The sequence below is a fragment of the Tympanuchus pallidicinctus genome, unplaced genomic scaffold (genome assembly GCF_026119805.1).
Source record: "Tympanuchus pallidicinctus isolate F22 unplaced genomic scaffold, pur_lepc_1.0 scaffold8, whole genome shotgun sequence".
NCBI lineage: Eukaryota > Metazoa > Chordata > Aves > Galliformes > Phasianidae > Tympanuchus > Tympanuchus pallidicinctus.
Window position 1 is genome coordinate 24007666 of NW_026294802.1, and position 16076 is coordinate 24023741.

The following is a 16076-nucleotide window of genomic DNA, read 5'->3' on the forward strand; positions in this document are numbered from 1 at the left end:
TTTACAGGTTTTCTGTGAGGAGCTAACTCTGAGAACTTTTTATTTATCCTTCTTTAATCCCTCTCTCTTTAGTCTGATCTAAGGGGAATCTTTCAGTATATTTATTCTGAAATCTTTTGCAGGATATAATTCAGGTTTACATCATTGAAACAAAATGTTGTAACAAAGCAAGAGATAGGCCTGCCAAAAGAGGGCCTGGACAAAATAATTGTCTAAGAGCATGATGGTTGCTCAGTTCAAGGAAAATGAAAAGCTTTTGCTCTTTTTGAAAAAACAGGCTAATACATTTTTGAGTAATTTATGTATTCAAACTGAAGCTTTAAAGGATTTTAGTTTTACAATCGAGTGAATGTGCAGGCTCATTTCTTAAATTTGCTATCTTCTACATGGAGATTACCTGCATTTGGTGATCCCTGTTATATAATATTTCTCTGATTTCTTTCTGCTTATCTTTATTTCACTTTTTCATTTTATTTGTAGAACGTGTTGATTCAAGAGTCTGAAAGTTTCCGGAAAAATCTGGAAGAATCTTTACATGACAAGGTACTACTAAAACTTACTTTATCTGTTCCCATCAAAAGTTAAATACTTATTATTTGGACATAAAATACACTCAGTCATCCATATATCATGTGAAGTCTTCCTGGTACCTAGGATAATTCCTTTAATCACAAAGATGTTTTCAAAAGCCAATGAGGGTCTCTAACAAGTCTTCTGAGATAAGTTCATGGTTGAAATCCTAGCCTCAGGAACCCAATACTAAAATTCATATTAATTTCACTGGCTCTGTAATTTTTGTTCTATTAGATTTAATTCTGAAAAAAAGTCTTCTTTAAGAGAAATGTGCATGTAACTGGTTACATTTTCATAGTTACAAATGTAATTTCTTCTTATGATGCAATTCTTAACAGACGCTGTGGCATTATGCTAAGTCTAACTGAAAATGTCCTTTCTTAGTTCATTGCAAATTAACCCCTAATACTGCTTAGTGAATCAGTCACATTAATAATAAATATTATTCCAATCCCAAATATTAAAATTTTCCTTTGTAGTTATAGTTGCCTTGAGGGCAGCAGCAGTATTCACAAATCTGATATCTGCATTCAGATTCACAGAAATGTTTTTTTAATGTATCAAATCTACTAAAAGAATTTACAAAACAGAGCTCAGTTCAATACAAAAATAAATGTGAAATTCAGTATCCAAAATCAACAACTTTCAGAAAAACAGCAAAGAAGGATCTGTTCAAATCAATTGCCATTTTTAATCTATATTCAGACAATCTTCTAGAAAAGCAGAAAGTCTGAGAAGGGAGCTCATGAAATTGTCTGTGCTCTTGGCAGCTGCCAATATGTTTCTGAAGTGAGAGAAGCAGTTTAGAACTTACTTAAAGGGAATTTATACTGCAGTAACTCCTCTAGAACAACTTATTGAATATCTACTGATCTATAATAGTAGTATCTTTATATGATGTAGTTTATTGACTGATTTATTGGGTGAGCATGCCCTAGTAAGTGTTATACTCACCTGCATAGATGTATTCTTTCCACTGCTATTTGTTTTATCTTTTCAAAGTGTATGAATGATTTTGTTCAGGAACGTTCTGCAGGCTTTCTTTTCAAAGCAAAGGATAGGAGACAATTGTTACAAACAGCACTTCTTTTCCCTAGTCATTGATGTAGAGCTTTTTTCTTACTTTGTTCCCAAATCCAATTTTTTGGTGCATTTAATATTTCACAAGCAGCACCGTGTGCTGGAGTTTTAGAAGCTCTCAAGAGTGCACTGTGAAGCTGCAGGTGAACAGAAGACCTATAAGCGAGTTGTCTCTAAGTCTGTGTTTCTGTTTGTAAATAAAAAGGCGAGTAGCCAAGCTCTACCTCTAAGGGGCAAATGGTGCGTCACAAGCTGATCTATGCTTGGTGTCCAGTTAGTGCACAAATCAGTGTTGTTTTTTCTTTTCCATGCCATAGTGTCACAGAAAGAAAAAAAATCAGGTTTCAACTATAAACTTGTCCTGTCATCATCTGCAGATAGTGGTAAAATGATAGGGAGACTGATGCAATCTCCTTTTGATATGTAGGTCCTTTAGTGATAAAGATAAAGAGGCTTGAATGAGTTTCCTGCTTTTCCTTATTGTAGGCATATCTACATTCAGTGTATTTTGTCCTAGTTATTTAGTCTTACAAGGTTGTATCTCAGAAACTTGAATGCATTTTGGATCGCAATTAAGTATGTCTTCTTATTCTGATTTCCAGGAAAGACTTGCAGAAGAAATTGAGAAACTGAGATCTGAACTGGATCAAATGAAATTGAGAGCTGGTTCTTTAATTGAACCCACATTGTCAAGGTAATATTTAATGCCAAATGTTTCCTCATTTTGAATTGAAAGAGAAGGTAAGCATAAGTGACAAGACTTTAAAATAATGCATTCAGACCACGTATAATCATGTATTTCTTTTAAACTACGGGATCTGTGGAATTATTATTACTGTTGTTTTTCACTTTTTTTTTCTATAGGTAAATGGGGCCTTGTAGTAGTGAGTATACACTGAAGTATTACTGTGATTAAGGGAAGTCTTTGAAATTACAGTGATTTTAAAAGTGTAGCCAAATACCCTTTCTCTCCCCCCCCCCCCCCCCCCCCCCAAGATTTTTTGATAATGAAGTTATAACCATCACTGCATCTAAGATTTTTTATTATTATTATTATTATTATTATTATTATTATTATTATTAAGAAATAACATAGCTTTGCCTAGTGTGTAGGACAAGACCACATAATGTCATCTGAAGGCAGTACTCAGAGAGATTTGAGAACATCCTAACAGGGCACTGAACAGTGAGACAGGTACTGTAGGTACTACACTACTAACAGCTTAAATCAATTTATTATTCTAGAAAGGCAATTATTCTTTCTTAAATTTCTTCTTGCCCTAAAACTCAACCTTCAATTTCTTTTGAAATAATACTTTTCATAGAATCACAAAATATCCTGAGTTGAAAGGGACCCACAATGATTGCAATGTCCAAATCCTGGCTCCAAAAAGAACTACCCAGAATCAAATCCTATGTCTGAGAGCACTGCCTAAACACACTCTGAACTCTGGCAGCTCGGTGTTATGCCCACAGCCCTGGGCAGCCCATTCCATGCCCGCCTCCCCGGTGCAAACCCTTTCCCTAACACCCAGCTGCCCTCCCCTGACGCAGCTCCATGCCATTCCATGCTTCTGTCACACAGAGCAGAGCTCAGCGCTGCCCCTCTGCTCCCTGTGAGTGAAGGAGGCTTCAGTCAATATCTGTAGCTGTATTACCTGTGGAATTTATTTGTGTTCAGCTACCATAATATCTTAACTTTTTGGAGCTACGTGTTTGCAATGGTTAATTTTGAATCTTACAAATCTGTCTCTTCTTGCTCTATTCAAAGCCATAGTCTATAAATGTCCTAAATGCATTTTTATGGAAAATTTGTAGGTACTTGTACTTAGATTTCATATTTCTCTCTAGTTAAATCTCTCAAAATAAATAATTATAAACTATGCTATTTTTCAAAGGGCAGTTCTCCAATATTTTCATAACGAAGGACTGTAAAAACATGTTACAGATATCCTCACTGTTGAACAATTTATTCAGCAGCCAGTTGTGCTAATTATCTTCATGTTGAATTCTGTTTCTTCGATTCTTTTCTCAGGCCTCATCTGGACTCATCAGCAGAGTTGAGGTATTCTGTGGGCTCACTGGTGGAGAGCCAGTCTGACTATCGGTCAACTAAGGTGATAAGGCGACCTAGAAGGGGACGCATGGGAGTACGCAGAGATGAACCAAAGGTTAATATCCGATTTATTTTCCTATATTCTTTAGAATGAAAATGTTTTTCAGGCTGTTAAATTTAAGGCTTGCGTATTTCTGGAAAACCAAATAAATGAATAAGCACAAACACCAAGAGTAGTTTTTTTTTCTATTTATACATAGATCGCTGTTGTACTAAAACGCAGGCAGAAAACATTGCAGTTCAGACTCCAAAGTTGGAGTGTATTTGACTATTTGTCTTTTTTCATTATCTTCACAAATTTTCCTAGCAGTTAACTTTGCACAGCAGTAGAAATTATGTGAAAATAGTTTACATCCTCCACAACGCCAATCAAATGCCTTCTTGCCATAACGTTGCACGTATCAATGGAGAATTATTGAATAAGTATTCTTGAATGTGAGTTACTTTCCTTCTCCATTTTATAGTTCAGCTCTGCAACTGTTTTCTGTGGAATAAGACATATATATCCTAATTCCTGCTTAGGTAAAATCACTTGGAGATCATGAGTGGAATAGGACTCAGCAGATTGGTGTTTTGAGCAGTCATCCATTTGAAAGTGACACTGAAATGTCTGACATTGATGATGATGATAGAGAAACGCTTTTCAGCTCCATGGACCTCTTGTCACCAAGTGGCCATTCTGATGCCCAGACGCTGGCCATGATGCTTCAGGAGCAGCTAGATGCAATCAATAAAGAAATCAGGTATGTAGCCTTGAACCAGCTGTGGTGCATTTCTTGATTACAGCTTTAGGGTCCTTTCAGTGCATGAGCTTAGATACCATTCATAACAATTTGGAAACCACTTGTACATTTAAAGAATTGATAATGTATTTATTTATAGATAATTTACAGATTTATTCTGTATTTATTCCATGAATAGAACATTTATTTCTGTATTTTCTGACAGTAGGGAAAAATAGTTTACTGTCAAATAAAAGTTTCTTGCAAAGGACCACTGAGCAACTAAAAAGAAATGCATAAGAGAATGCTGACACATGGCAAATTTTACAAAATTCTATTCATAATCTTTTCAAGATCTTTCTCCCTGTTCTGTATAAATAACTACTCACAAATTACCTCCTATGTGAAAGGCTTTATTTCATTTCCTGTTCATGTTTTCCTCTGGTAACTTTTCCAGTGTTACATTTCATATAAGCCACGCTTTCCAAGAAATTGTTTTGATTTTCTATGGAACACAGTTTTTGTTGTTGTTGTTGTTTTCATGCACCTGATAGGTTATAGTACTGGGAAATAGGTAGTGAAATAATTGTGGCTTGCTAGTTTTTATGCAAATTTAATGGAATGAAGGAGAATTGAGTAACATAATTTATTTAAGGTATTTTTGTAAATGAAATCATGTTTTAGGCTGAAAACTTTCTTACAGTTTTTCAGGAAGAGTAACTTTTTAATAAGTTGATGCATCAAAAAAACATCATTTCTCTGGAAGATGTTATCAGTCACTTCTGGTAATTCTATGGACAGAAAGTGTATGTTTAGAAATACAATCAAAACCAGATTACCTTTTCAAGATCTCAATCTTTCTTTGCAAGGTAGTTTTGGAAAAAATTGAAATATATTGACTGGATAACATTTCTAGTCCCGGCAAGATCTTTTATTAGAGATCTGTAGCTTTTGGTTTTCGCTACTTCCAGAATTGAATGAAGATTCATGTGGGATTTAACCCTGGTGTAAACCAAGACAAAAAAGGCAAAGTGAAATTTTGTTGCTGGGAGGACAGAACTCCCTAAAACAATGCATTTTGAGTATGTAAAAGAGAAATCCATCAATATTTTCCATTACTGCAAAGAAGTCAGCAATTCAGGTTGCTGTAGATTCAACAAATGTATTTTATATATATATATTTTATATATATATATATATTAGCATTTTAACAATTTAACAAGTAATTTATAATACAGTAAAGAGTTTTGAAAAGAAGTTGTACTTGAAGGTGACATAATGTGATATTACTTGTGCCATCTTGAATCAAAACATTCTTCTACTAAACAGAGGATCTTGAATTAGGTAGTAGGTATTGTTTTATGTCATGAAAGGAAATATACACATTGTATATAGTCATTTTTGCTGGGGGTCATTTATTTCCCCTACTAATACTTGTATACTGGGATATAGGCTTTTATTTACCACCACCATTATTATCAAAATCCAGATAATTAATTTTATAATGTTTTGATTTTAATGTTTCAGGAAAAAAAAACAAAGATTCTATAATTATATATATATAATATATAAGTCATTATAAACTGTATTACATTCCACATTTTTTTAGTCTTTTTTTGTTGGCGAAAGGAGGTTTATCAAATGAGTGGGAGATATCAGGAGATTAAAAACTAGTTTTGAGTTGGTTGTATTATACAAGGCTATTCAGAATTTAGATATTTTGCAAAATATCTAAATATATATGTCTATTTACAAAACAAAGAAGATTTGTTCTGAATCTCTCTCAAAATGTTATTTGCCTTTGAGTTTCTTAGACTTCTCATTATAGAAAGAACAGTAGGTATTTTGTAGACACTTTGAAATAGATTTTAGGGCAGAAAATCTATCACAGCACAGGGATTTTTAGGTTTCCATTTTCAAAGTATTACGTTTTAATTTATTGTACTTCCTCCATTTCACGTTAAGAAAAATAACAAAACCAAAAAACCTCAAGCCTGGTTCACAGATTCAGACTTTCCATGTTTCAAATTCTGTCATATTTTACTATGACCCCTCATCCATTTTCCTCCTCTTTGCAAACAAAAAGATTCCTTCTGACTTTGTTTGTGGTCAAAACATATACAACAAGTCTTTTATTCTTAACATATTTATCAGAAGCAAAATAACCCGGTTGTAACGTTATATTGAAGCTATGTATGTTCAAGAAACTAATATTCATTTCCAGTGAGAGCTCTTCCAATGAAATTCACTTAAAAACATAATGCTTTAGAAACAGCTGTTATCTTTTCATCAATTTGTAGGGATGAAACAGGCAAATTGTCCTGCATGTTCCCTTGCTTTACTAATATAGATTATCTTAGCAATTCCCTTCTCAAAGACACCGTTTGACCTTAAATTTTTCTTTATGGTTTAGCAAAATAAAGTCAGCTGAATTCAACTTAAGATTGGAATTATTTTCCTATGGTAAATAGGATCGTTCACTCTCCCTCTCTTTCTCCCATGCAAAGAAACCAATCTTCCTGAAATATCATACATAAATTCTTGTTGTTAGGCAGATTCTTCAAACAGGTTTTGAGGTTGGAGGAATAGGAGAAAGGATTTTATAATTCTGGTGATTAAAAATACCTAAAACATTATTATTTTGGAGTTGATCTGTGAAACTTATATTTGCTTTCTTTTTGTTTTGAAAAGAAATATTTTTTTACATTCAGTTTTGGTGCATGCAGAGACAAAGGTAGAAATTGCAATGAGAAATTAAAAATACAGTTACCAATGGACATAAGTAACCTCCGCATAAGTATTTATTTTGTGCCAGTGTGTGTGTCTGTGTGCAAAATGATAAGTACCAAGTAAGAAAATTTTGCTTTCAAAATCTACAAACACTTTCAGAGTATTAATGTTGTCCTAAATCCAGCCATGTCCTTCAATTTTATAAGGTTAATCCAAGAAGAAAAAGAGTCAACAGAACTGCGTGCTGAAGAGATAGAGAACAGAGTGGCTAGCGTGAGTCTGGAAGGCTTAAATTTAGCCAGAGTCCATCAAGGTACATCCATTACTGGCTCAGTGACAGCATCATCACTTGCAAGCTCTTCCCCTCCCAGCGGACACTCAACTCCTAAACTCACCCCTCGCAGTCCTGCCAGGGAGATGGATAGAATGGGGGTTATGACACTGGTAAGAGACTCTGTGATGCTAATTTGGGGTGTGATATTTCTAGCATCATCTTTTACTGTATGCATGGCTCATCTCTGGTATCCAGATGTAGCTGTGCTAAAGCTCAGATGGATATGTCTGTGAGTTTCAGCCAAATTCTTAATGTATCAGGAGCCACAGAAATAGTGCCCCACAGCCTCACTTCACTCACCCTCTCTAGCACATACTTTGATCTTTTCAAGATACTCCCCCTGAGTTGCTTTCGCAGAAGTTGAATGTGAAATATCTCCTTATCCTTCCTGGCTGGGGACAGACACAATATACTATCAGACATCCTCTGAGAACACTGAGTTGGAAAGAGTTATGTAGAAGTCTCATCTCTAGAGCCCAAGTTACCAAATGGTCCTGTAGGGGTTAGCTGGAGGAGCAGTATCCCTGGAGTTTCTGCAGCCCAGGTTGAATACAGTGAATACATTCTGCAATATCTTCAGCTCTGAATGAGTGGAGAAAAAAAAAAAAAAGGAAAAAAAGAGTTAAACATGGCACATTCTAGCAACTGCCTACTGCCAAATAATATTGAAGTACAAGAGATGGATGAATTTGTATTCACTGACTCGGTAAGACACGGTAAGAGGAGAGAAATGACCCTTTTTCAGATGTGCTATTTGCTGATGATATTTTATGTTTATACTTGGTGAAACACTGATTTGTTTGCAATATTTCATAGAACTACAAATTTATCTGTCTTAGGGGACATGCTTACTGAAAGATTTTATATGAAAAAATTTTATAAAGTGCTGTCATAAATTTGGAATGTCCTATTCCATTCTAAGTTTATAAAAATGAAGGGAATTGTACCATTAGAAAAAGTAACTGCTTTCAGAGACAGCATATTTGTGAAGCATTGTACCACCATGTTTACTTTTATGTTCAATATATGGGTAGTATTAAATTTTGGATGTCAGAAGAAAGAGTGCGTGGCATTGTTATGCTCAGATAAGATATATTAATCATTCTTTTTTGTTGTTGTTGCTTCTTTTGTTACCGATTTAAGCCAAGCGATCTAAGGAAACATCGGAGAAAGGTAAGACTCTGGCTTTTTTTTAAGTCAGGAAAGTGCATTCACCATATTCCTCTGCTGTTTAAATCTCTAGGTTCCTTCCCACCCATTTCACCCCCTTCGCTCCTTGTCACCCAGTCCCCAAACATAATAATTCTAAATTTACCTAAAGAGGCTTGCAGTAGTCCCTACTATTCCAAGAATCAAGGCTCACAAGTGATACTTTGGAGTAGCCTCCCCAGCACACACTTAAAAGAAACACAGTGAAAAACAAGAAAACAAGTGGGCATGAGAATTACCTTCAGATGTATTTTGGCCATTTTTAGGAGAAATCAGTCAGACTGCTTGAAATCTTTGTAGCGGTATGAAGTTATTTGCGGAATTGTCACTGAATGTGGGCTTTATCTTTACAAGAGTAGAGACAATCTTCAATTTAAATTATTATACGTTGTGACAAAACCTTTTCTTCCATGCTTATTTTCAAGTACTCTGACCAATCTGTTATCATGCTCCAGAGGGATTGATCTTGTTTATGTCTGTATTTACCTTCCACCTTACCTGAGAATTTTGTTTCATGAATAATCCTGTTTAATGCAAAAAAATTGCTCATGAATAAAGTTATTTTCATGCTTAGACCGTTACTGGATCAACCTGTTTGTCATAAAAGAAATGAATTTCTTCTGCAAATATAGTCTTTGTTCTTTCATATATATATACTGTAAGCTACCATGTTTAGTCAATCTTGGTTTTTTTTCCCAATAGTCTTTTTAAGAAATAAGAAGCCTTCTTGTTATTATTTTTTAAAACCTCCTTTAAATCCATAAATGCTTCAGTTCAACTGGCAAATTTCTGAAGCATATGCTGAAAAGCTGATGAAAAGCTGTTCAGGTCTAAATGGTGTATCTCCCCCAGATTGCAGTAGTCGAAGAAGATGGACGTGAAGATAAAGCCACGATCAAATGTGAAACTTCTCCCCCTCCAACACCCAGAGCTATCAGAATGACTCATACCCTTCCTTCTTCATACCACAATGATGCCAGAAGGTAAGATTTCCATAACGTGAGTCAGAACTGAACTTTTGTGTGCTATAAAATGGCCTGATTTCCTCATATTTCTTGTTGGCAATTGCTTCCCCTGCCATAAAGAATAAACTTTTACCTTGGTCTCCTTTGTGAAGATGAAAGTATTTGTCAGTGCTAAAATTGACAAATTCTGTTTTAAGATATAGTTTTGATCCCTACCAGAAGTACTAGAAGTAGGGATCCTGCATTTCCTAGAAAGACAAATATCAGGCTGATTCCTGTATTTATATCAATTGTTCTTAGCAAACAAATATTATTATTTATTTTTGGCCCTGTATTGCTTTACATAATGCTAAATCAATTAAGGAGCAAGATGGGTTTAATTGTTTCAGTTGTGGGAAGTTTATTACTAACTTATAACGAATTCATTTATTTGCACGGCTGCAAGAAGAAAGTGAAAAATGTTAATATGTTATCTGTTCTATGTCTTTATTGTCATTTATAGTAGTTTACCTGCTTCATTGGAGCCAGAAAGTATTGGTCTTGGCAGTGTCAGTAGCAGTCAGGACTCCCTGCACAAAGCTCCAAAGAAGAAAGGAATCAAGTCCTCGATAGGACGATTGTTTGGTAAAAAAGAGAAGGCTCGACTTGGACAGCTCAGTAAGGAATTAGTGGTACCAAGCCGTGGTCACCACTTCGCAATCATTTTTCCTTTTTTAATATGTTCTTCTCCGCTTTCCAGTTTGCTTATTTTTTTCCATTTACTCTGATGGAACCTTGTCATTAGAGACTCCGTTGCTATCAGAAATTATATGTCATGAGTTTGCTGTGACTTTAACACATAAATGAAAGAAGACTTCTAACACAAATTACAAGTCATTCTCTTCACTGAACCTAGTGCTTCAATACTCTATTAAATTACAGTAAAAATGCTAACAGTGTGTTCTCAAATAATCAAAATAAAAAAGAGGTAAGAGAGTACTAAGAATAATCCCACTCTAAGGGGTATATCGACTATAAAAGGTCCTTGCAAGAAAGTGCATTTGCCTTTCTTGTTGCAGCACACCAGTAGATGTCTACTAGTACCTGTCACTGATGTCCTCACCATACTCTTGCAGTTAGCTATGGTGCCTATGGCAGTGCTTTATTTTCCTTGTATTTCTTTTCACCTTCTCCAAGATCTTTGTCTAATTCATGTCTGGGAACACTTTTCTTCTGAAATGTTCCACAGGACGTGTCCATACCAAAAAAAAAAAAGAAACATCAAAACAGTCATGGCATAATTTTATTTAACTAGCTACAGGTAGCAAAAGCAATGGAAAGTGAAGCCTTTAGCACAGTCTCATAGTCTGCATACCCAAACAGGTAATTACATACACATGTCAACACAAACATAAATTTGGTATAGATGCGTCCATAAAATTTCCTAGACATGAAGATGTCTGAGCACAGTTTTGTGAAACACTGATTTTTTACTGCCGTGGTGTCCACGTAACACCTGTAAAAAAAATTTAAAGGTCTGCAGTGGTTGTAAATGGTGGAGTAATACATAGGCCCAAATTAAAAACAACAAAAAAAAACACCCACAAAACCCACCACCACCAATAACAAAACATCTTCGTTCTTATTAATATATTAATATATTCTTCTTATAGAATATTATTTTCTTCTTATTAATATATTATTATTAATATATTATCATCACCACTAACGAAACCGTCACTGAAATACTACAGCATAAAGTTAGGTAATATTGGGATCAAAGTATCAGAGTAAAATCAAAGGATTAATTGTTCTCTATTTACACCCCAACTTTTCTCCTCTTTCTCTTTTGTTCTTGTAAAGAAAACCAGCTAATTTCTAATCTTAATTTAAATTCCTTTCTTTTTTCCTTAGTGTGGGAAGAATAAAATTAATTTATTCAATCATCTTCACAGCTTATTTCAGGATCCCATTAATTAGATCTCCCAAATACTCCTTCATGTTACCATCTGCCTGATTTTGTAACTTTAGACTGTGGCTAAATTAATTCTTAATTCACATTTACATGCCATAAAAACAATTGTATTAGGTATAATAATCTATGATTTCACAGTAATTTGGGAATACAGAGGACAAAGATGTAATAAATTCGTTGGTCTTCCCTCCAATTATTTTCAGTATGAACAGAAACAAAATAACACCTTGAAAGATTGTCTAAGGAGCAATGTAATCTGGCAATATATTAATTTCATAATAATAAACAAAATGATTAATAAGACATATGTATAATTGGCCAAAGCCTATTTATAATTCCCAACACTAGCTCATGAAATTATAATATTAGCTATTAATGAAGATGTGCAATTATATGAAATTTTTGTGTCATCTATTCTTTAGCTTAAAAGCAAAGTTATTCACATTAAAGAAGCAACACCGGATCCTCCAGTTTTATCACTAGGTTTTTCAAATCCAAGCTATCACTCAACATATTACCTTGCTCAATGTTACCTTCAAAACTTAGTTTCCCACTGCTAAACTCCTCTTTTTTTCATAATTATTTTCATAATATGCTATCTTTACCATCTCTGTTAAACCATGTGTGTCATTGTTCAAAGGCAAATTTCATGCCTTAGGGTATCTTTCTTAGCATCAAGATTCCATGTTACTAATTTCTTCCAGACGTCTTTTATTTACTGAAGAAGGAGAAAGGAATGTTACAGAGGATGGGAGTGTCTTATTTCATTTTCTTAATTTGTTTGATTTTAACTTGATCCAATCTTCTCTCTTTTGGGGAATAGCACTCCAGACATTCACGTGTTCTTCCCATTTTATGTTTTAAATATTCTAGTTCTTAAGGCAAATAATAAATAAGGGGAAATTTAGCCCCATCCCAGCAAGGTGGTGTGTATGATATATTCAACTGGTTAGGAACATTTATCACGGCCATCTACATGCCTGAGGTACAGACAAGCACAATGACCCCATCCACTGCAATGTGCCATAGATCATTCACGGGTCCAGATGTGTTTGTTGTGTGATAAAATCTGCTATGCTGAGAATACTTTGCAGTCTGGGATAATCTGTCATCGTTTCATCAGCACATTTCCCCATTAAGATTAATAAATAGTGATGGCATTGCTCAATTACGGCCATGAGGCTGAGCCTTAAGGAGGCTGAGAAAAACAGGCAAAAGAGATCAGGGTGCCTTTCTCAAACATTTCTGCTGAACACAAGGAGGAGGAAACAATTTTTCTTTCTACTTCTTTTCGTGTACTAAAAATAAACACCTGCCAGAAGCAGTTCTCCACTACTCCAGATGCCATAGATGACTTTGAAGGAGGATGGAACAGGGATTGAAGAGTTGAGGGAGGCACTGGGAAAGAGCTATGGGAAAATATGTATTTCTTTTCCCTCTTTCAACACAGGAGGTTATATTGAAACAGAAGCGGCAGCACAAGAGTCTCTGGGATTAGGCAAACTTGGAACCCAAGCAGAAAAAGACCGAAGGCTAAAGAAGAAGTGAGTACCGTGTTCATGTCACTTTTATTGTCTCGTGCTTGAATCAAATGTCAATTTTTGTGTTGATTTTATGCAGATGTGTACCAAGAGGCATCACCATCTACTATCACAGTTTTTGACTTACTGTATTTTTTTCTACAGTAAATGTTTTTAAAGCTGCGTATGAAATATAGGAAGAATAGGAAAAAATAGTTTTCAATTGCACTACATTGTTTCATTTGTAAAACATTAAGAGACGCTTTCTATTTCCCATTGTAATTAGTTTTGAGCCTTTTGGTAACAATAGTTCTGAACAAAATAGGAAGGCAGTGAAAAAAAAACATTATAGTGACTTACTACATGATTTTTTCTGAACAGAGAAAAATTGTTCACATTATCCATTGAACAAGCATTGAACATTGAAGTCAAAGGTGCCCCACAAGCCCTAGCAGCTTCAAATTCTTTTTTTTCCTGTCAGCAAATGGCAACCTCGCTGGTTGTTCGCCTAAATCATGTAATCATTTAACTATCTCTGGTTCACCTACTTGTAACACCAGTACATTGGTTGATGGCAGCTGCCAGGAAGTAAGGAGAACTATTAAAATAAAGCTTTAAACACAAAAGATACATCTTGGCAGCATCACAGTTCCAGTGTAATTAGAGGGTGTCTGAGAAAAAAAAGATTATATTTAAAAATGAGGTTGAAAATTCATTTAGTAAACAGGTTTATGTTTCATCCATAATTACTAATTTAGTGCTATTATTTGGATTCTGAAAGCCTGATTTTTAAAACGTGGTGTTTTCTGGTCTCTTTCTGCCTTTTAATGCTCCTTTGCAGTTTCAAGATAAGTTACAATCCAAGGATGTATTTCACTTATTGTTTAAACTTAAATGTAGAATATTTTTAACAACTACTTTTGTATCAAGTTTGTTTAAAAGCACATATCTGTGTGACATACAAATCTAAGTGTTCAGTTTAAATCAGCCTCAGTTTAGCAATTAAAGAGCATTCATTGTGCTAGCTGGCAGAGAAGAGTCATTTTCAATTCAACTGAGATACTCAGAATATTCATAGGGGTTTTTTTGGTTGTAAATCTATTATCAATCACTATTTAATAAGAAATATATGGAAGTATAGGATATATTACTACACCTCTTTATTAAATTTTAGAAAGCATTCCAATGACTATTCAGCAGTCTATTGGTTTTTTTTGCAACCCCTATTTATATTCAAGCTCTGGAGAATGAAGATAGCACAAAAAGAAAGGGACAAATGTGTTCATTTTGAAAGGACAAATGTCTTCACTTTGTCATATGCTATAGTTATTTAAACTGCTTAAGACAGCCTAACACTTGACACATACTTGACAGTACTTCATACATGATAGTGCCTACCAAGTTTTTGGTCTAGAAAATGTAGGTGTTTAAATAACCAGTTATTAGACTTCTGTCTAATCTCACATAACGAGACTTCCCCATGCCATCTTCTTTTCAAGTCTTTCCTTTTGTTTTTCCTTTTATCTGTCTTCTGTCCTTGGCTCTTTATGGATTAAGTGTAAACAAAATATTCTCTGCTGGAAGGAAAGGAATCTTTCCTTTGTGATCATCACTTGGCTGTGACAGATCATCTGGTCTGAATTGTATACTGTAGTATATGCTATTTACCTGTGTCATTAAGATTTTATTTTTTTTTCACCACTTTAGATTTATCCATATTCATAGCTTCTCACTTCACTATGACTACTTTTAAGATTCCTCTTAATTTACTATCACAGAAATGTTAACATTATATAACAGCTATAGAAGTACTTTAGTATGGGGAAAATGTAATATTTGTGTGAGAGAGATACATGGGATTCTGTTGAATTGTAATTGCCACTGAGTGCTAATTATCAACAGGGTAGAAGGGAACAAACATTTCATAGTAAAGAATGTATTTGCATGTCTTACCTTGGAAAGTATTTGGTTGAGTCTCTCCAAAAAGTCAACTGAATGACAAGTTTGTCTCAGTAGGTCAGATTCAATTTTGCCAATACTTAATGATGCATAACTACCCTTGGAAGTAGCTTTCAATTACATACAACAACTGTAATATTACTGATTTGGGTAATGCAAATGAGAAAGTAACATTAAAGATGATGCTTATGTATACGATGTGTTTGTAAAAATAAGAGAAGGGAGAGAACAATTTTCAGTCTTACGATAGCAGTAAGATTTAAATTTGAGTGTTTGATTCCTTCTTACTGCTAAACAGACTCTACAAATTCCAGAGGCTGGAAGAGAAATAGCTGAGCACCTTGTCTTTAAGAATTTCTTTGGCTAATTTAGATTAGGATATAGAGTCCCAAAGGAATCAGGCCTACCAGAAGAATAGTTAAAAGTAAGGAAGTTTTTCATCATACTTATTTACAGGTCTGGAAGACCTTTACTCATGCTGGCTTTGTTACTTAGGAAACAAATTCAGTGGTCCAGGAGCCTTTTCTAGGAAACATGAATAATCCTGTTCAACTTCAGTGTTGAACTTGTATTTCTCCTTTACACACAGAACTTGTGTGAAATGGTTTTCATTTGTGTTAGCAGCTCAATCAACTTCTCTTTCACTTCAGTGGTAGAACCCGTAGATGCAGGAAAGCTAGGATTCTGCCCTTGATGTGAAACCAAAGTTAGGACTCATCACTGCAACTAGAACACCTCAAAGGACTTAGTAGTTTCATAAAGCTCATGTAAGGTTTAATTTACCAGATTTTGAAGTTAGGTTTGAGTTAATGAGTTAAAAATTACATAGATGCAGTTCCTGTTAAAATGTATTTATTTTTTTTGAAATAACCTCGTAAGTGAAAAAATGCCTTAAAATGCTAAACGTGTAATTT

General features: G+C 34.6%; 1 protein-coding gene across 10 annotated transcripts in view; it reads left to right on the forward strand.

Annotated features, from left to right (window-relative positions):
- The window catches only part of PPFIA2 (PTPRF interacting protein alpha 2), a 280430-nt gene that overhangs the window by 233244 nt on the left and 31110 nt on the right, over positions 1-16076 (forward strand). For all 10 annotated transcript variants that reach the window (XM_052669069.1, XM_052669070.1, XM_052669072.1 and 7 more), the window contains 9 exons: positions 481-543; positions 2256-2347; positions 3689-3824; positions 4292-4512; positions 7428-7665; positions 8699-8728; positions 9617-9747; positions 10232-10386; positions 13134-13227. In XM_052669069.1, the coding sequence (XP_052525029.1) occupies positions 481-543; positions 2256-2347; positions 3689-3824; positions 4292-4512; positions 7428-7665; positions 8699-8728; positions 9617-9747; positions 10232-10386; positions 13134-13227 (1160 nt within the window). The remainder of the gene's footprint in view (positions 1-480; positions 544-2255; positions 2348-3688; positions 3825-4291; positions 4513-7427; positions 7666-8698; positions 8729-9616; positions 9748-10231; positions 10387-13133; positions 13228-16076) is intronic.